General features: G+C 43.3%; 2 protein-coding genes across 10 annotated transcripts in view; both read right to left on the bottom strand.

Moving 5' to 3' along the window:
• The window catches only part of LOC135558570 (cyclic AMP-dependent transcription factor ATF-6 alpha-like), a 50015-nt gene extending 36476 nt beyond the window's left edge, over nucleotides 1-13539 (bottom strand). For 2 of the 7 annotated variants that reach the window (XM_064992460.1, XM_064992462.1), the window contains exons 1-7: nucleotides 13119-13539; nucleotides 12713-12810; nucleotides 12489-12555; nucleotides 9582-9661; nucleotides 9390-9477; nucleotides 8812-9006; nucleotides 5397-5596 (exon numbers count right to left, since the gene is read on the bottom strand). In XM_064992460.1, the coding sequence (XP_064848532.1) occupies nucleotides 5397-5596; nucleotides 8812-9006; nucleotides 9390-9477; nucleotides 9582-9661; nucleotides 12489-12555; nucleotides 12713-12810; nucleotides 13119-13215 (825 nt within the window). In that variant the 5' untranslated portion in view covers nucleotides 13216-13539. Of the gene's footprint in view, nucleotides 1-5396; nucleotides 5597-8811; nucleotides 9007-9123; nucleotides 9284-9389; nucleotides 9478-9581; nucleotides 9665-12488; nucleotides 12556-12712; nucleotides 12811-13118 lie in introns of those variants that run through there. The other 5 variants (XM_064992464.1, XM_064992463.1, XM_064992467.1 and 2 more) reach the window with 5 other exon arrangements.
• A 4413-nt stretch (nucleotides 13540-17952) lies between these two features.
• LOC135558568 (dual specificity protein phosphatase 12-like) lies at nucleotides 17953-20485 on the bottom strand. 3 transcript variants are annotated; one of them, XM_064992457.1, is made up of 7 exons: nucleotides 20357-20485; nucleotides 19693-19981; nucleotides 19495-19608; nucleotides 19250-19368; nucleotides 18846-18933; nucleotides 18515-18692; nucleotides 17953-18154 (listed from the first exon to the last, which is right to left on the bottom strand). In XM_064992457.1, exons 2-7 carry the CDS (start codon nucleotides 19944-19946, stop codon nucleotides 18002-18004), a joined length of 906 nt encoding a protein of 301 aa, XP_064848529.1. In that variant the 5' UTR covers nucleotides 19947-19981; nucleotides 20357-20485; the 3' UTR covers nucleotides 17953-18001. The 3 variants fall into 3 exon arrangements, with proteins under 3 accessions (XP_064848529.1, XP_064848528.1, XP_064848527.1); XM_064992456.1 differs by having other exon boundaries at nucleotides 20350-20484; XM_064992455.1 differs by having other exon boundaries at nucleotides 19693-20485.
• Between the last annotated feature and the right edge of the window lie 838 nt (nucleotides 20486-21323).

The raw sequence follows: 21323 nt of genomic DNA, 5'->3' as shown, positions 1-21323 counted from the left end.
TGCAACCGTGAGTGAGATTGCCATTCCAGTTGATCTAATCTGTTGTGTTATGCCATCACATTCTAACTACAGTGGCCTTGTGGTTAGAATGTTTGCCCTGAGATTGGAAGGTTAGGAGTTCAATCCTCGGCTGAGTCATACCAAAGACTGTAAAAATGAGACCTGGTACATCTATGCTTAGCTCTCAACATTGGGGTACGGCCCTGCGATAGCTTCAGGACGCTAGTCTGTCTCATGGTACAGAAACAGGACTCCTTCCTGCTCGCACCTCGCAAGGTTACTTCATTATGGCCAGTGATGGTTTCTTGTCAATTGAGAACTGTGTAGAGCACACTTAACCATATAATATATCTGACCAGAATAACCCTGTATGGTTCCTTGTAGAACCTTTGACATTGATTAAATTCTCAATAAATGTTCTATAAGGAGCCATTCAAACCCTTTTTGGTGCTATATAGAACCTTTTTTTAAATAGTAATTTATAGAACCTTAGGAAAGGGTTCTTAATAGCACCACAAAGGTTCCATTTAGAACCGTATGAGCATGGTTCTTCATAGAACCTTCAAAAAGGATTATATTGTTACGAACCAAAGAACCCTTATTTGGCACTATATAGAACCATTTGTTTTTATAGTGTATAGCTCTTAGATATTGAGGTGGAGAAAAAAAAACACTTTCACTGCAATTAGAGACTAGAGTAATAACATTTTCTGAGGTTGTCTAAGAGTTCAGCCAAGGTCATGATGCAGCCTGAAAATAGCACTGTCATATTGAGAAAGTAGGAAATAATGTTCTTTGTTGACTGTTTTATGTCTCTGTTGGGCTACCAGATCAATATTTCAATTTCATATTTATCCAGCAAAGTTTGAAAAAGTATTAAACTTCTAGAACTGATTACAAGCTGTTAACAAACTGACTGAGCCAACACAACTCTACATTTATTACTAGGGCTACTGTGTCAAATGTTTTTGCCAAGCTCTACCACAGTAAAACCCAAATAGCGTAGCATTAATTAAAGAGATTTTATTGGAGAAACCTCTGCCTCAAAACAATAAGATAATATTTTTATTCTTCTAATGTTAGCTTATCCACTCCACTCTCTTCAATTTGAGAAAAGTCCAATAATAGTATTGCACGTAACACAGTGCTACATATGGTCCTAAACAGTGATTAACCGTTATGTGGTATTATTCCTTCAAGACAGGCTAAATAAACCAGGCTAAATAAACCAGTCGCTCCAGCTGTCCTAATGTCACCTTGTAGGAATGGTTAAGTAAAGTGAAGGGGCTTTCCTATGCAGACCTGAGTGCAACTATTTGAAATCTGTCAAATACTTGTACTGTTTGTTCCAGCGGGGAGAGTGGACCAAAGCGCAGCGTGGAAAGTGTTCATGATACTTATTTTCAAGAAACACTCAAACAAAAATAACAACCCCCCCCCAAAAAAAAAAAAAAAATGTGAACAGTTCCATCAGGCAAAGGACACTAAACAGAAAATAACACCCCGCAAAACCCAAACAGAAAATCACAACTTATATATGATCCCCAATCAGAGACAACGAAAGACAGCTGCCTCTGATTGGGAACCACACTCGGCAAAACAACAAAGAAATAGAAAACATAGATTTTCCCACCCGAGTCACACCCTGACCTAACCAAACATAGAGAATAAATAAGGATCTCTAAGGTCAGGGCGTGACAGCCAGATGGGTGGGATTTGCAGTTTTGTATCTGTTCTATTGGTCCCATTGTACAACACAAGCTCAATCAAACCCATTTAAAGTATTTACAATGATTTTAAATACAATTTGTACCAAGTGTTGGAATGGTTAAGTAGACTCAGAGGGATTTCCTAAACTCTAACCCAGCACAGGTTAAATAGTGAACAGAACACATGCTGGGTTATTTTGACCCAGCCAGTTGGGTTGCTTGACTAATCCAAACATGGGATACTTTAGCCAGGTATTTTTTACTCTCATGCTGGGTTTACATAGAAGTTGGGTCTTTTAAAATGTATGATACAATGCCTACCAGCGCAAGGTGTCCACAGTAATACTAACATTTACTCTACGATGATGACACACATGCCAACAGGCTAAATCAAAACATATGTCCACTTTAGGGACCACTTCAAGAACACACTGAAATATCCCAGTTGTGTAACGAGACAGCTACATGTTTTGCGTTACGAAAAAACAATGTTCTAAATGTTTCTCTTCTCTCCTCGAAAAAGAAAAGGAGAGCCTCACACTCTAGGAGCTCAGATGCAATAATTGGATACCAACGTGTGGACAGCTAAGCTGTCTTCATCAAGCTATAATGACAGCCAAGCTGTCTTCATCAGGTTATAATGACAGCCAAGCAGTCTTCATCAGGCTATAATGATAGCCCAGCTGTCTTCATCAGGCTATAATGACAGCCAAGCTGTCTTCATCAGGCTACAATGACAGCCAAGCTGTCTTCATCAGGCTATAATGACAGCCAAGCTGTCTTCATCAGGCTATAATGACAGCCAAGCTGTCTTCATCAGGTTATAATGACAGCCAGGCTGTCTTCATCAGGTTATAATGACAGCCAAGCTATTTTCACCAGGTGGTAAAGACAGCCAAGCCATCTTCACCTGGCTCTAATGACAGCCCAGCTGTCTTCATCAGGCTATAATGATAGCCAAGCTGTCTTCATCAGGCTCTAATGACAGCCAAGGTGTATTCATCAGGCTATAATGACAGCCAAGCTGTCTTCATCAGGATTTAATGACAGCCAAGCCATCTTCATCAGGTTATATTGGCAGCCAAGCTGTCTTCATCAGGCTATAATGACAGCCAAGCTGTCTTCATCAGGCTATAATGACTAACACTGCGGGTCACTAGTTTATATAGTTTGGAAGGACACACAGGTGTCTGTAGTTATGGCTGGGTGTGCCTTGATGTCATTGGCTGATTTACAGATATAAATAGAGCATGTAAAAAGCATGAATGGATAACATATGATCATAAATACAGTTTTGCTACAAAGGCCTACAAACATTTACAATGAATAGCAAAATCACAAGTATGGCTTCAGATCAAGTCTACAGTGGCTTGCAAAAGTATTCACCCCCCTTGGCATTTTTCTTATTTTGTTGCCTTACAACCTGGAATTAAAATGGATTTTAGGGGGTTTGTATCAGTTGATTTTCACAACCACTATGAAGATGCAAAATATGTTTTATTGTGAAACAAACAAGAAATAAGACCAAAAAAACTGAAGACTTGAGCGTGGATAACTATTCACCCCCCCCACAGTCAATACTTTGTAGATCCACCTTTTGCAACAATTACAGCTGCAAGTCTCTTGGGATTTGTCTCTATAAGCTTGGCACATCCAGCCAATTGGATTTTTGCCCATTCTTCAAGGCAGAACTGCTCCAGCTCCTTCAAGTTGGATGGGTTCTGCTGTGTACAGCAATCTTTAAGTCATACCACAAATTCACAATTGGATTGAGGTCTGTGCTTTGACTAGGCCATTCCAAGACATTACATGTTTCCCTTTAAACCACTCGAGTGTTGCTTTAGCAAGATGCTATGTCCCAGTCTCAAATCTCTAGAAGACTGAAACAGGTTTCCCTTAAGAATTTCAGATGATTTAGCGCCATCATTCTTTCAATTCTGACCAGTTTCCCAGTCCCTGATGATGAAAAACATCCCCATAACATGATGCTGCCACTAACATGCTTCACTGTGGCGGTGTTTTTGTACCTTTATTTAACTAGGCAAGTCAGTTAAGAACAAATCCTTATTTTCAATGACGGCTTTGGAACAGTGGGTTAATTGCCTTGTTCAGAGGCAGGACGACAGATGTTTACCTTGTCAGCTCAGGGATTCGATCTTGCAACCTTTCGGTTACTAGTCCAATGCTTTCACCACTAGGCTATCTGCTGTTCTCGTGGTGATGAGAGGTATTGTGTTTGCACCAGACATAGCATTTTCCTTGATGGCCAAAAAGCTACATTTTTGTCTCATCTGATCAGAGTACCTTCTTCCATATGTTTGGAGAGTCTCCCACATGCCTTTTGGTGAACACCAAACGCATTTGCTTATGTTTTTCTGACCATTCTTTCGTAAAGCCCAGCTCTGTGGAGTGTACAGCTTAAAGTGGTCCTATGGACAGATACTCCAATCGCCGCTATGGAGCTTTGCAGCTCCTTCAGGGTTATCTTTGGTCTCTTTGTTGCCTCTCTGATTAATGCCCTCCCTGCCTGGTCTGTGAGTTTTGGTGGGCGGCTCTCTTGTTGTGGTGCCATATTCTTTCCATTTTTTAATAATGGATTTAATGGTGCTCCGTGGGATGTTCAAAGTTTCTGATATTTTTTTATAACTCAACCCTGATCTGTACTTCTCCACAACTTTGTCACTGACCTGTTTGGTCTTCATAGTGCCCCTTGCTTAGTGGTGTTGCAGACTCTTGGGCCTTTCAGAACAGGTGTATATATACTGAGATCATGTGACAGATCATGTGACACTTAGATTGCACACAGGTGGACTTTATTTTAACTAATTATGTGACTTCTGAAGGTAATTGTTTGCACCAGATCTTATTTAGGGGCTTCATAGCAAATGGGGTGAATACATATGCACACACCACTTTCCGAATTTCTTTTTTGTTTATTTTTTTTAAACAACTTATTTTTTAAATTTCACTTCATCAATTTGGACTATTTTGTGTATGTCCATTATATGAAATCCAAATAAAAATCAATTTAAATTACAGGTTGTAATGCAACAAAATAGAAAAATGCCAAGGGGGTGAATACTTTTGCAAGGCACTGTATGTTGAGACCGAAGGGAACAATGGTCTTTAAATTAAAGATCCAGGCAGCGTTTTGTTATAACAATAACTTGTCTCTTCTCAACACATATTATAAGCTGCAAAACATAAATCTTAAAAATATTTAACTTAGCAAACACATAAGAACCCGACCCCACCCCTCTACCCCCTAAATGTTCCATCCGTGAGACATACTACCCCAGGTAAGTGTTACCACAGTAAAAAGCCAGGTGCTCAATATCTGTCTGTCTGACCACCCTCAGGGCCTATTGGTTTTAAAGTGGCCTTGCCCTCCTAACTACCAACCACCTCCACTTCTCCCACCTCTCTCCAGATGTCTGGATGGACACTGGGCAGACCCCAGCATGTCCTCTATTTTTGTGAGATTGAGCACCTAAGAAGACTGGGGTAAGATGTTACTTTAGGCTAGATGTTTCCGCACTGTGTGCCTTTAATCTGAGGGAATAAATCATGGAATAAGACAGAACACAATGCTGAAGGCTCTTCTCCAAAAAGGTCAGGGAAAGCAGGGAAAGCAGACAGAGGGAAAGCAGACATGCTGTTCGGAGGTCAGATGCATTTCAAACATACCTCAGTGTCCACAGCTGTGTTGTGATAGGTCATTGCCATGGGATGGGTGGGGCCAGAAACAGCAGTGGTCTCCATGGTAACATGATGGGGTACAATTGGCATGGTGAACACCTGGTTGGTGACAGCGAGAAGGGGAGGGGCTGGGGAAGCGATCTGGGGTCCAATCAACAGTCTCGGCTGGAGATGCATCGTGGGAACTGCTGTTGACAAAGACCAGATACAGTTAAGAAAGAGGTCAACCCTTCTGTCTGTTTTAGCCTTGTCCTAAACCTGGATGTTAGCCATCTCTGAATAACTCATGAGGCATAACAGAGTCAGAAGTGTTGGCTAAAGCACATCCAGGTCTGAGATCATCCTATGTCCCTCTGGGGTGTCCTTCACTCAGCGTACATCACTGTAACATAACTAATTGAATACAGTCAGTGTACATCACTGTAACATAACTGACTGAACAGTCAAAGTAGCCAGCATCCTTAGAGCTGAGGAACATGTACAATAGCTCTTCACAATGTTCATCACACTGATTAATCCTGGGTTCAGATAAAATTTGTTTTCTTTCTAATCCAGACTGCAGTCTTTTTTTCTTATCTGCGATCACTAAGGATGTCAGGTCACCTGTATGGGATACTGACCCCCATAAACAGATCCATCCCACTCTCTGCCCAGAGTCAGACTATTGTTTAGTGCTGAGAGCCTGTCCCTCCCTCAGACACCTTCAGCAGTCCTCCAAGGATCCATTATCAAACATATAAAGCCCTGTCACGGTCCCCTTCAAAGCCCTGTCACGGTCCCCTTCAAAGCCCTGTCACGGTCCCCTTCAAAGCCCTGTCACAGTCACCTTCCCAGTCACCTTCAAAGCCCTGTCACGGTCCCCTTCAAAGCCCTGTCACGGTCCCCTTCAAAGCCCTGTCACGGTCCCCTTCAAAGCCCTGTCACGGTCCCCTTCAAAGCCCTGCCACAGTCACCTTCAAAGCCCTGTCACGGTCCCCTTCAAAGCCCTGTCACGGTCCCCTTCAAAGCCCTGTCACGGTCCCCTTCAAAGCCCTGCCACGGTCCCCTTCAAAGCCCTGTCACGGTCCCCTTCAAAGCCCTGTCACGGTCCCATTCAAAGCCCTGCCACAGTCACCTTCAAAGCCCTGCCACAGTCACCTTCAAAGCCCTGTCACGGTCCCCTTCAAAGCCCTGTCACGGTCCCCTTCAAAGCCCTGTCACGGTCCCCTTCAAAGCCCTGTCACGGTCCCCTTCAAAGCCCTGTCACGGTCCCCTTCAAAGCCCTGTCACGGTCCCCTTCAAAGCCCTGTCACGGTCCCCTTCAAAGCCCTGCCACAGTCACCTTCAAAGCCCTGCCACAGTCACCTTCAAAGCCCTGTCACGGTCCCCTTCAAAGCCCTGTCACGGTCCCCTTCAAAGCCCTGTCACGGTCCCCTTCAAAGCCCTGTCACGGTCCCATTCAAAGCCCTGCCACAGTCACCTTCAAAGCCCTGTCACGGTCCCCTTCAAAGCCCTGCCACGGTCCCCTTCAAAGCCCTGTCACGGTCCCCTTCAAAGCCCTGTCACGGTCCCATTCAAAGCCCTGCCACAGTCACCTTCAAAGCCCTGTCACGGTCCCCTTCAAAGCCCTGCCACGGTCCCCTTCAAAGCCCTGTCACGGTCCCCTTCAAAGCCCTGTCACGGTCCCCTTCAAAGCCCTGCCACGGTCCCCTTCAAAGCCCTGTCACGGTCCCCTTCAAAGCCCTGTCACGGTCCCCTTCAAAGCCCTGTCACGGTCCCATTCAAAGCCCTGTCACGGTCCCCTTCAAAGCCCTGCCACAGTCACCTTCAAAGCCCTGCCACAGTCCCCTTCAAAGCCCTGTCACGGTCCCCTTCAAAGCCCTGTCACGGTCCCCTTCAAAGCCCTGCCACAGTCACCTTCAAAGCCCTGTCACGGTCCCCTTCAAAGCCCTGCCACAGTCACCTTCAAAGCCCTGCCACAGTCCCCTTCAAAGCCCTGTCACGGTCCCATTCAAAGCCCTGTCACGGTCCCCTTCAAAGCCCTGCCACAGTCCCCTTCAAAGCCCTGTCACGGTCCCCTTCAAAGCCCTGGGCCTACTGAAGTCTAATAGAGTGTATTAGGGGCCTACAGAGGAAAACACTCCCATGCTAATTACACTGTAATAATACAAGTAGACCTAAGATCCTAGTGAGGTTAAAGGCTTTTAGTCTGGCTACTAATGGGCCATGACCCTGCTGCCTCAGAGAGAACTCAGAGATAATTATAGACAAAAGAGCAGATCTGATTGGTCAAAAGACCAATTAGTTGAAAAAATATCAGAATTGGGTTGCCTGTGTAAACGCAGCCTCAGATGGATGTACTGTATCTGTTTGATCATTGGTATATAAATGAGAGGTTATGACGGGTGTAGTTGATATGAGTGTGCTCTGTGCTGGCGTTCATGAAATATACGTTTTAAAACAACAATATTTCTACAGTGGTTTTTAGAGTCTGTCCTCGAGGATCCTGCATGGTATGCACTGGTCATACACTGGACATTGTGTTACATTTGAGGTAGTCTTGGCTGAGTCCCTAACAACCGGATGTTCCGAATTCAGAGGAAATAGAAAGAGGAGCCTGTGTCTTAACTTCCACTTTTGGATGTTAAAAAGGCAAAACTCCATCTTAACTCCTCCTCTACATTTACTGGATTGGTTGAACAGTGCAGAAGATAACCTCCCCCAATGTTTTTTTTTGTTCTTGGATGTAGTGGATCTAGTTTCAGGCATTTATTTTGCTGCTACTTTAGGTTACATTTGAGGAGAAGCCAGTAGCTTTCTTTGCACAGCAGCCACTGTTTTGAGGACACCTTGTGGTCAATAACAACAGATGCAGTCGTAGGAGTTACAAATACACATCCTATGTTTCATTTTGTTCACAGAATGTTGTTTCAGCTTTACATTACCTTACAAATACCATGATGTACTGTAACAAGGCAACAGTAAACCCGGCAACCCCTACAAATGATTCAAAATATATTTTGCGGCAGAGTTTATAGGTCCTTATGGGGAACCTTTCTGTCATGAAAAAAAAGCATTTATGTGCAAAATTACATGACGGTAGCTCAAACGGGGTAAGAGAGTTCAAAGTTTGGAATTCCAGATTACTATAACAAGACGCATCATTCACCCAAGTTTCGTCAACATCGGGCCAGTGGGGTCTGAGATATTGCATGTGACTAACATAGTACCCCCCCCTGAGGAAGCCATATAACCTGAATTACTTCAGTGAATAAGACCCACCAATATAAAGGGGCATTCGTCACAACAAAAACTGTGCAGAACACTATTCAAACCCCTCCAAATAATAGTAGGCATACAAAATACTATTTCATTGTAAGATAACACAAGAGTAAAGTTAAAGTGTGAAAGTTCAGACTCTCACCAGTAGAGGGTACAGTAGCATGCACAGTCACGGGCGGTGGATCCTTGATCACTGAGACCACAGTCTGCAGGCCAACGGGCTGGATGACAATGGTCCTGGTTTTGAGAAGAGGGGCCAAGGGTTGGGTGAGGAGGACAGAGGGGGGAAGTTTGGGCTGAATGGACACCCTCTGGTTTGGGTGGGCGGGTCGCTTGGCTGGTGGGAAAAGAGTAAGAGAATAAGTAAGAGTGTTTTTGTATATAATTTTTTTTAACCGTTATTTAACTAAGCAAGTCAGTTAAAAACACATTTTTATTTACAATGACAGCCTACCCCAGCCAAACCCGGACGACGCTGGGCCAATTGTGCGCCGCCCTATGGGACTCCCAATCACAGCCAGATGTGATTCAGCCTGGATTTGAACCAGGGACTGTAGTGTCGCCTCTTGCACTGAGATGCAGTGCCTTAGACCGCTGCGCCACTCGGGAGCCCCCTGGTTAATACAGGGGTGAACTATGATACAACTAAACAGACACTTTCAATTATTTTTTGGAAGATATCCACCATATTGTGACATGTACATCAAAGAGACGTTTCACCTCTGGGAGAAGGGCTGACTCGCTTGTGTATTTTCTTTTCAGGAGACAACATAGTCGGTAAAGGCTGCATAGACACATCATCTTCCTGCTGGTACGCATCGGCAGGGACAAGACAGAAGTTAGTGAGAGGAGTCAGTACTTAGCCTACTATTTACACATAGGGGGAGAGTGTTGCGCGAATTGAAATCTTACTTTCAGGGATAGTGGTGACAGTGAGGAGGTATCACTAACCACAGATCCAGATGATAGGGAGGACCCAGGCACTCCTACATCTGCCAACGAAACAATTAGAACTCATTTCAATTGACAAGCAGGGGCATCACATTGCCGATCCTCTTTCACGTCCTGTGTGATTGACCTTACAACACAGTCTGGGGGCCTCACAGGTGCAGCAATCCCACGCCCATGGCAGCCACCTAATGTCTACTGACTAGGGCAGGGATGGGCCCTTTTGTAGGGCAGGGATGGGCCCCACACACACAAAAAAACTGTTGGTTGTACATTTTTCTGCTGTTATGTCAGTCACTGACAGTCACTCAAATAGCCCATGTCAGCTAACATTTTTTAGATTGCTAAATTAATCTAGCCAGGTATCTAAACTTGTAGTAATCATGGACGAAGTAGCAACCGGAGACCCCAATTGATTATGTTAGTCAGATATCATATAAAATAATTGGTACAGTATGTGCAGGTAGATGCAGACAAACACATTCCCTTGGGGGAAGGGAAACAGTACATAACTGTTATGTCTTGTGGGTTTCATAACCAAATCTTTATACGAATTCAATAATGATGAGACGGGAGACAGGAATCAGTCCAACCATTTATCTACAACGTGCAGTTCTTAACACACAACCCCCATGATGCTCTGCGGTACAACCCCAATACGCCACATCTCCTCCCCTCCTACTTAAATTGTTCCCATTATGAACAGCATTCCTGAGAAGATGACTGTGAGCCCCTAGGCAGCGACTACTGGGTCAGGGTGTCACGGAGTCAGAGTTCTGGACCACTCTTGACTGACTGGGGGTTCTGTCTGTGTTGCATTACTCAACATTAACTGATGCAGGCGAAGACTTGCGTACAATGTGTTCCTGTAGGATAGCAGGATGCTGTTCAAGCATTGGTGCAGTGTCCCTTGACCTTGAGACACTTTTAAGGCATGTTTCATGGTCTGTATGAATCTCTCTGCCAGCCCATTAGTTGATGGATGTTACGGTGCGGACCTGATGAGTTCGCCATTCACCTGTGGGAACGTGGCACTTTCTTGGGACAGGAGCTGCAGTCCGTTGTCGCTAACGAGTTGGAGTGGCGATCCGAGCCGTCTAAACACTTTTCCAAGCTTCTCCATTGTCTTCTCTGCCCTAGTAGATCTCATGATGGTGGGCCACACGAGTGGCGCAGCGGTATAAGGCACTGCATCACAGTGCTAGAGGCATCACTACAGACCCGGTTTCGATCCCAGGCTATGTAGCAGCCGGCCGCGACCGGGAGACACATGAGGCAGCTCACAATTGTTAGGGAAGAGTTGGGCCGGCCAGGATGTCCTTGTCCCATCCCCCTCTAGCGACTCCTTGTGGCAGCCCGGGTGCATGCACGCTGACTTTGGTTTCCTCCGACGCATTGGTGCGGCTGGCTTCCGGGTTAAGCGAGTAGTGTGTCAAGAAGCAGTGGAGGACACATGGCTCTCGAGATTCGCCTCTCCTGAGTCTGTACGGGAGTTGCAGCTATAGGACAAGACCGTATATCATGAAATTGGGGAGAAAGTAAAAAATATAATAAAAAATAAAAAATCTCATGATGGCAACCTCTGGCCACTTGCTATGAGCATCCACGTCCACAAGAAGCATAGTCTTCGAATGAACCTGTGAATTCTATGTGTATGCATTGCCACGCCTCCGCCGGCCAATCCCACAGATGAAGAGGTGCAAGTTAAGGTACCTTGTGAACCTTCTGACATGAGGAACATATTTTCGCTTTCACCTCAATGCTTCCATCCAATCCAGGCCACCAGAAGTAGCTTGTGTGATTTCATTCATGCAAACCACAATGACCTGAGTGTAGCTGATAGAACACTGGTTTCCACAGCGATGGTGGAACGATAACTCTCCTCCATCACAGCAGACAGCCGGACTGTACTGACAGCTCAGTTGTCCTGGAAAAGTAAGGTTTCAGTTCCGTAGCAACTCCTGCAACTTTAACTTTGATGATAATGTCCATCACTTCAGGTAACACCGGGCAATTTCTGGTGTCTAAGTATCATATTTATTTAAGTAGTTTTCTATAATTATCTGTTGCAAGTACTGATGTTCCTGTTTAACTGCCAATATTAAATATCTGCCAATATTAAATGTCTGCCAATATTAAATGTCTGCCAGTATTAAATGTTATGGTAAAAGTTTGATACCAGACTGGATTTGAGGACACACTCATAATATACAGGTAACATTAGGTGTCTTAATAGGGCGTTGGGTCTCCACGAGCCACCAGAACAGCTTCAATGCGCCTTCGCCTAGATTCTACAAGTGTCTGGAACTCTACTGGAGGGATGTGACGCCATTCTTTGGTGAGAAATACGATAATATGGTGTTTTGTTGTTGGTGGTGGAAAATGCTGTCTCAGGTGCCACTCTAGAATCTCCCATAAGTGTTCAATTGGGTTGAGATCTGGCGATTGCACACACACACACACACACACACACACACACACACACACACACACACACACACACACACAATGTGACTTCCTACAAGCCTCTCAGGCTGGTGTTTACAGAACATTTGGTGCAGTGTGATTAATATATAAGGGCCTTCTCAGAGACATTTTCTTTGCTTTGGCTCTGGATGTGTTCACCCAGAAATCTTACTATAAACTGGATAGATTGTTTTATTTATATTATCAACGAATGCTCTCCTTTCTGTTCACCGGAAAATCCCCTTTACAGTGTGGGTGTGTGTTTCCTGTATGAGATTTGAATCTATTACCAGGAAGACACAGGGTTCTAGTAGTGTTTCTGACGGTTGGCTACACTCAGCCTACTTTGCCTTGGCTTGGCTGTTATAGTTAAACTGAAAGTGATGCAATCCTGGTGATTTTTACCTGTGCAGCAACCGTCAGTATCTCCACTGGCGAAGGATCTCCATTGTAACAGATTAATGTCATTCACCTGAGAAACATGCAGTCTGTTAGCAGTCACTTTCAGTCTGTTAGCTGTCACTAAGACTGACTGTAGGTTAGGCAGCTACTATTACCAACAATTTTAGATGTAGCCTAGTATGATATTAACACATAGCATTAAATAGCGGGGTAATGTGGTGTAATACCTCTTGTTGCAGTGTTGTTTCATTAGGTGGTGTGAACTCAAATTCTTGAAGCAGTTCTGCATCACTTAGGTTTTCAAGTTCTTTAAACAGGTTGGTGTCTGTAACAATGTTGCAAGCGGGAACAGATCAGTGAAAGAATCCAACGTATCTATTCTAATACATTACGCCTATAAAAATGTTGCAAGAGACCAGTGAGTTTCCAAAGTAGCCTCAATACATAAAAAAAAACAGTAAGGGGGAAAGTTGCTTATTGACACTCAGTCAAAACAAGTACTGCTGCGCCTGGGCATTAAAACGTATGTTATATTCAATATCGTAGAGTATATTCATTATATCCAGACAGTCAATGAAGTTGCACGTTGTGTTTACAACACAGCTATTATTATATAATAAGAATCGCACTTACCCCATTCGCCATCATGATCAATGCAAATATCGGCTAAATCGCTGTCAAATAGCCCATATTGTAGATGACTGTCTAAATCCAAACGCAACTCTGCCATTTCTAATGTTAGAAATTGTCAAAAGGGTCACAACAAAGTGTTCACATTTCCTAGTTTGCCGTCAACTCTCCACTATAAATACCATAAATAAATAAATACACGTCCTGCTATTAGTACGGAACCCGCGATGGGACATTTACAAAACATGACAGTTCCCAGCCGGTCTCGCCTGCTAGTGATAAAGGTTATTTGAACTAGTAGCCGCACACAGCAGCAGAAATACTGGTAAGACAGACAGAAATATAGAGAAAGGTATTCTGAAAGAGAAATACTTATTTCAAATCAAATGTTATTTGTCACATAGGTGCGGTAGCGGAGAGAACAGTCTATGACTAGGGTGGCTGGAGTCTTTGACGGTCGGAGGCCGAGCAGTTGCTATACCAGGCAGTGATGCAACCCGTCAGGACTCTCTCGATGATACAGCTGTAAAATCATTTGAGGATCTGAGGACCCATGCCAAATCTTCTCAGTCTCCCGAGGGGGAATAGGTTTGTCGTGCCCTCTTCACGACTGTCTTGGTGTGCTTGGACCATGTTAGTTTCTTGGTGATGTGGACGCCAAGGAACTTGAAGCTCTCAAACCTCTCCACTACAGCCCCATCGATGAGAATGGGGGCGTGCTCGGTCCTCTTTTTCCTGTAGTCCACAATCATCTCCTTTGTCTTGATCACGTTGAGGGAGAGGTTGTTGTCCTTGCACCACATGGTCAGGTCTCTGACCTCCTCCCTATAGCCTGTCTCATTGTCGTCGGTGATCAGGCCTACCACTGTTGTGTCATCAGAAAATGTAATGATGGTGTTGGAGTTGTGCCTGGCCGTGCAGTCATGAGTGAACAAGGAGTGCAGGAGGGGACTGAGCACGCCCCCCTGAGGGGCCCCGTGATGTGGATCAGCGTGGCGGATGTGTTGTTACCTACCCTTACCACCTGGGGGCGGCCCATCAGGAAGTCTAGGATCCAGCTGCAGAGGGAGGTGATTAGTCCCAGGGTCCTTAGCTTGGTGATGAGCTTTGAGGGCACTATGGTGTTGAATTCTGAGCTGTAGTCAATGAATAGCATTCTCACATAGGTGTTCCTTTTGTCCAGGTGTGAAACGGCAGTGCAAAAAGATTGCATCATCTGTGGATCTGTTGGTGCGGTATGCAAATTGGAGTGGGTCTAGGGTTTCTGTGAAAATGGTGTTGATGTGAGCCATGACCAGCCTTTCAAAGCATTTCATGGCTACAGACGTGAGTGCTACGGGTTGGTAGTCATTTAGGCAGGTTACCTTAGTGTTCTTGGGCACAGGGACTATGGTGGTCTGCTTGAAACATGTTGGTATTACGGACTCAGACAGTGAGAGGTTGAAAAAGTCAGTGATGACACTTGCTAGTTGGTCAGCGCATGCTCGGAGTACACATCCAGGTAATCTGTCTGGCCCAGCGGCCTTGTGAATGTTGACCTGTTTGAAGGTCTTACTCACATCGGCTGTGGAGAGCGTGTGATCACACAGTCATCCGGAACAGTTGGTGCTCTCTTGCATGTTTCAGTGTTACTTAACTCGAAGCGAGCATAGAAGTGATTTAGCCCGTCTGGTAGGCTTGTGTCACTGGGCAGCTCTCGGCTGTGCTTCCCTTTGTAGTCTGTAATAGTTTGCAAGCCCTGCCACATCCGACGAGCGTCGGAGCCAGTGTAGTATGAATTGATTTTAGTCCTGTATTGACGCTTTGCCTGTTTGATGGTTTGGCATAGCGGTATTTCTTATAAGCTTCCAGGTTAGAGTCCCGCTCCTTGAAAGCGGAAGCTCTACCCTTTACCTCAGTGTGAATGTTGCCTGTAATCCATGGCTTCTGATTGGAGTATGTACGTACAGTCACTGTGTGGACGACATCCTCGATGCACTTATTGATGAAGCCAGTGACTGATATGGTGTACTCCTCAATGCCATCAGAAGAATCCCGGAATATATTCCAGCCTATGCTAGCAAAACAGTCCTGTTTAGCATATGCTTCATCTGACCACTTTTTTATAGATTGAGTCACTGGTGCCGACATGTAAGAAGTGGTTACCCTTGATGTCCAGCAGTGACTGCTAGTCATCAAGGGTAACCACTTACATGTCGATTTCATGTCACTTCATTTAAGATTTTTTTTATGGCTAGCTGTCTTCTAGACTGCTTTGAGTTCAGTGACAGACACACCTCAGAGAACTTGGCAGAGGAACTGTTGAGAGTGGCCAGAGAATGGCAAGTAGATGGAAAAGCCAAGAAAATTTTAAAATGGACCCATCCTCCATGTCTTAGCCCACACAATCAACCTGATTGTAAGAGATGCTCTGAAGGTGACGAAGCCCACCGTGGACAAAGTGAAAGCAGCTGTGGAATACTTCCACACAAGCACAGTAGGTGCTGAAAAACTAAAGTCTACACAACGCCAGATGGGGATGCCTGAGCTGAGGCCTAAACAAGACTGCACTACAAGGTGGAATTCAACGTTTTATTTGTTGAAGCGGTTTCTTGAGTCAAAGGATGCCATCATCTCTACCCTGGCCATTGTCAATGCACCTGTTGATGCTCTGACCCAAGAGGAATAATGGGAGGTGATGGAGGAAGTGTGCAGAGTCCTGGAACCCTTTGAGCAGGTCACTGTGGAGATCAATGGAGAGAGGTCCAGTAAGCAGTTATTACTACATCATTATTTAATCCAGTATTATATATGTATATGAGCAGTAGATGAGATGTAGGATTAGTAGACAAAACATGAACCTGAACTAATAAGTTACTTTTCTCTTTTTTCAGCTGTGACAGCCTCGAAAATTATACTCCTGTGTCAGGGTCTGCAGCGAATCCCAGCCACCCGCCAGAGAGTTGATGGACACCCCATGTTCATCAATGGACAGAAAGTTTCACAGACTGGAATATAATCACGTGCCATCAGAAACCGCTGCACTTGACCCCAGGTTTAAGAAATTAGCCTTCAATGATGCCAGAGAGATTGATGAGGCTCTTCGAAGAATAACCTCAGAAGCAGGGAGGGACAGCCCCAGCAGTCAGGCTCAGGCACCAGGTCAACAGGAAAAGAGGGATCAGATGGAGCAGAAGCACCAGCAGTAGTGCCACAAATGTCTGCTTTTGGATGCTGTTTGACGAGAGAGCAACTGAGGATGCAGCACGAAAGAATCCCTCAGCAGATGCCATAACGGAGGTCCGATCCTATTTGGAGGAGCCCCTCGGGACAAATAATTACTGAGAGAAGAAACCGCATCAGCCCCTCGAAAGTGAGGCAGCTTGCATTTCTGAACGCAAATCTCTCATAAAAGCAAAATATGGTCAGCATTGCTGTGTGCTGCTGGTTATAACATGGCAACAAAGAAGAGAGAGAAAAGAGAGATCAGTTTAATGTTTTAAGTGGGATGCTGCAGTTTTGCAAATTATTTATTTTTCTTTGATATGGTGCAATATTATTTTATGCTGTTCAGATTGTGTTCGTTTTGAATGGTTAGATGTAGATGCACTTTGTTTATACACATTAAAAAGTTATACTTTAAATCCACATGTGTAATAGCATCCTTTTTTAAATGTATTTCAATTTGTAGGATGCTGCAGTTTTGCAAATTATTTATTTTTCTTTGATATGGTGCAATATTATATTATGCTGTTCAGATTGTATTCGTTTTGAATGGTTAGATGTATATGCACTTTGTTTATATACATTAAAAAGTTATACTTTAAATACAAATGTTTAATAGCATTCTTTTTCACAACAGACCAATGCATTTTAAATAAATTGTGGTTAAGGTAGAGTATGATTTCATTTAATTAGAATTGTTTTAACAGCAATCATAGTCAAACTATCGCAAACTCTTTGACTTGAAAAACTACAAAACATTTTTTTTAAAGAGCTGTTTGGGAGCCAAAAGAGCTGGCTCTTTTTGGTGAGCTGAGCCGACTCACTGAAAAGAGCCGGAATGCCCATCACTAATAACCTCACAAGGCACCCTGATCTTTTTCCTCAAAATCTCCGTTTCCTTCTCCAGCGAAACACGGGGCTGGGTGTCAGCAGTATAGCCCTTGCGTCCATCTCATTGAAGAAAAACATCCAGTTTGAGGTGAGCAATCCCAGTGCTGATTTGAGAAGCTCTTTTCGGTCATAGGAGACGGTAGCAGCAACATTATGTACAAAACAAGTTACGAGCAACACAAAAAAAAAACACTCATCAACAGTTTGTGCAATCTGCTTCAGTTGCATGTAATATAGAAAAATAAATACCATCTCGTTAGGGGCAATTCCACAGTGACAGACTCAGATGTCACTTTAAATGTTGAACAAAAATCAATGATTGCGTGGTTAAATAAACCATACAACTCCACTCACAAGGACTACTTTCAACAATTTCCGCAGAAAATCTTACAAAAATACAATTAGTCAAAGATGCAAAGTTCAGTACCAGAATGATGACACAAACCGTCCTTCTGGTACCAAACTCTGCATCTGAACTGTTTTTCAAGTAAATATGTTTATGTAAAATGTTCAGTGGAAATTGTTAAAGGTAGTCCACATGCATAGAGTTCTATGATTTGTTTAACTTTGCAATCATTGGTTTTTATTTGACATACATTTTAAAGTGATAAATCTGAGTCTCAGTATCAGTTACTTTGGAATTGCCCTCGGGCTTCTCATTCAATTAATATGCAAGTAGGAGAAATAGTCTAGGTAACCTCAAATATCTATGAACCATCAATGGCAGACAGGGAAAGATGGAGACAGCTATTCTGAGAAATTTATTACAGATATGAATCATTTTTACATTTTCATGATTTGAGTGTGGCTATACTGATGTGTTTGATTTCATCCACTCTGTTTTTATGCATCTGGAAGGCTGGAGTCACCCATCGACCACAGGAACACTGCTCCCCACACCAGCTGAATGAGCCCAACTTGGAGCTACACTTTGGGCACAAGATCTATAAAAAATAAGAAAAATACAAGTTTTTTTTGTTTTTTTATTTAGAAGACACTGAATATAACAAGTAAATGCTAAGTTAATTATTCTCAAATGTGGTCATCGGGGAGTATCGTTTGTAGGTTTTCATACCCACAAACCTATCATTCAGTCTGAATTCTGTTTATTAATTGATCTGCTAAATATAGTAAAGCTGCTTCAGTAAGTCTGTTATATTGTGCCAAGATAAATATGCATTCTCATTTTACACTGAACAATGTGACTAAAACTGATTTAAACTGAAGAAAAATGTCTCTGAGTATTCTATGCCAGCATTAACTAAGTACGACTATTCCATCTGAAAGCGAATTGTCATTTTTACCTGTCCATCCATCACCCCTAACAAGGCCTGTTCCATCCACTGGACAGGCTCAGTGAAGTAGGAGGTACATTGGGTCTGGTCCCCACTCGGTAGGTTACTCATCTTCTTATAGGCAAAAGCAGTCGGTCCATTGCCAATAGTGTGACTGAGGATACTGGAAGCGCGGAACAGTGTCCGTCTAAAGGGGAAAACAGAAGGGGGTAACAACAGAGGGTGAACATGAAGAATATTTGTGTTGCTTGCTGACAGCCTTTATTTTTCACTCTCACTTCAGTCTCTGTTCAGAATCTGAAACCGAAAGGTGTGTGTATGCTTCATTCAGTTCCCTTACCGACATTTTTTACACCTGTATACCACCTCAGAACAGGTGCTTAGGTAAGGGTCCACTGCAAACAACTCCTTTGGGACATTCTGAAGCTCTGCGTCAAGGATAAACAATGGTCTTAAGAGGATCTCTACAAAACAGAGCTGGCAGCAATTCAATTCATATGGATGAATGTTTCAATTAGGTTAAACAGAGTAATGTCCCCTGGTACAGTGAAATACACTACAGCGGTCCTGAAACTGGAAGAAAGAAAAAAAAGGTGGCAGGTTCGTAGCCTAACAGTTAAGAATGTTGGGCAGTAACCAAATAGGTGCTGGTTCGATTCCCCGAGCCGACTAGGGGAAAAATGTGCATCTGCTAAATGTAAATAACAGAAAGGATGAAGAGGTGAGGAAAACAGCAGGACATACCTGGGTATTTCTCTGTGAGTTTCTGGAGTCTGTACTGCTTGTACTGGGGGCTGGTGACATCTACTTCACAACCCAATGACTCATATAGTGCTAACTGGTCCACAAACCCCTCATTCATCCTAAACATGAATTAAATACATTTTACAATAGACATAGTTGACAAAGATAACAGTACTTCCTTTAAATAACAAAGTGTCCAGACCCTGCAGTTGAAAAAAAAAAAAATCACATATGTTTTTGCTTACTTTACATCAGGTTTAAGTTGCTGGAGTTTGGCATAGGCATCGCCGAAGTTCATTTTATGACATTTCATCAAGTAAGCAGTCACCACCGTCGCACTCCGACTTTGCCCTACGTGGCTAAAACACAAACACAGCGTTGCATGTCAAATGCATGTGAGGCTATCATGATATGCATTAAATAACTTGATAGGCCTCACGCACCAATGCACAAGGACAGATTTTGATGCCTCGCAAGCATCACTTATGAAGCGTATGCAGTCATCAAGGTGGCTGAGTAGGTCTGTGGAGGACTCGTCCAGGGAATAGACATACTTCATCCTAAATGGCCCATCAGGTGAAGCTGGCTGCTCTGAATCCACTGTGAGTATGTGGGTGATGCCAGCATTGGTCAGGTCCTGGGCATCTCTCAGGTCAGATGCTGCCCCGATGTAGACTCCTGCCTCTACCTGAATCATGGCTTGGCAATCAGGATTTCTCTATGGTAGAAGACCTGTGAAATACACCTGTTGTTAGCATGTGACATTTAAAGACTGCATAGCTATACATGAATATGATATAGTGAATATGTACGTTAAGTCATTCACTACGTTAGCTAGCTACTGGCATATTTTGTTTCTATATGCTGTACTACATAGCTTCCTTCCTGAATATCAGAATATAACATATGTATATTTTATCCACAAATTGATGAGGTATGATCTGTCCATTAATAATCTTCAATAATCTTCACTCAATGATCATTTTGACAGCTAGCTAACGTAAGCTAGCTAGACTCATTTATACGGCTCTGCTAAGTCAGACTCAAGTTTCTAGCCTAAATATAAATGTTCTTCTTATCGGAAAAAATATCAGTCGTGCCTCTTACAAACGAAGTGTGCTATTTCAGTGAGTTGTTTAGAACTAAGCTAGCTAGCTACTAAACATAACTAAAAACGTAATGCGTGGCTGCTAAACTGTTTGGTCCGGTTATTAATTGTAACCAATCAGGGAACAAAAATAGAACACTTTTAGTTCCGGAGATAGCTCCACTTTAGTTCCTACACGGCGAACGAAGTTTGAAGCTGTGTCAGTCAGCTGAGGAACGCTCAACTCCGTATATTGAGGCTGAGATGAGTATTGCGAACTTGTCTTGCGAGAACGGATTGTGCGTTCATCAGCTGAGCTGTGAATAAAAGGTTTGTTGAGTGGTACACTTTCACAACTCTTAGTACAAAACTGAACTGGTCACAGTGAAATGTAATGAGACCATTGGTTTAATCTCCAAAACACAACATAATGATATCTTTTAAATTGTGTCATTTTAACCACCAGTTAATCCAAATAGCAAACAATGCAAGACAGGCATTTCAAATCGCCCTTAGAAGTGCTGAAAGTAATATGCTGCAGAACTGTAAGCTACAGTTTTCACATTAGGCAATACACAACAATTTACAGAAAATCTATAATTTCCATATCTATCAAATGTGTAATCAAAAGGTGTGATCAAAGATAGAAGATAGAAAGCTACCAGCAAAAACAACAGGAACAGAAGAGAGAGAGAGAGTGAAGCACTAGAGAACCTCTGTGACAAGGTGGGGGGGTGATATACAGAAGATAGCCCTATTTGGTAAAAGACCAAGTCCATATTACGGCAAGAACAGCTCAAATAAGAAAAGAGAAACAACAGTCAATCATTACTTTAAGACTTTAAGACACGAAGATCAGTCAATTCGGAAAATTTCAAGAACTTTGAAAGTTTCTTCAAGTGCAGTCGCAAAAACCATGAAGCGCTATGATTAAACTGGCTCTCATGAGGACCGCCAGAGGAAAGGAAGACCCAGAGTTACCTCTGC

The sequence above is a fragment of the Oncorhynchus masou genome, chromosome 17, assembly GCF_036934945.1.
Source record: "Oncorhynchus masou masou isolate Uvic2021 chromosome 17, UVic_Omas_1.1, whole genome shotgun sequence".
In the NCBI taxonomy this organism is placed as follows: domain Eukaryota; kingdom Metazoa; phylum Chordata; class Actinopteri; order Salmoniformes; family Salmonidae; genus Oncorhynchus; species Oncorhynchus masou.
This window is presented reverse-complemented; position numbering and strand designations above follow the sequence as displayed.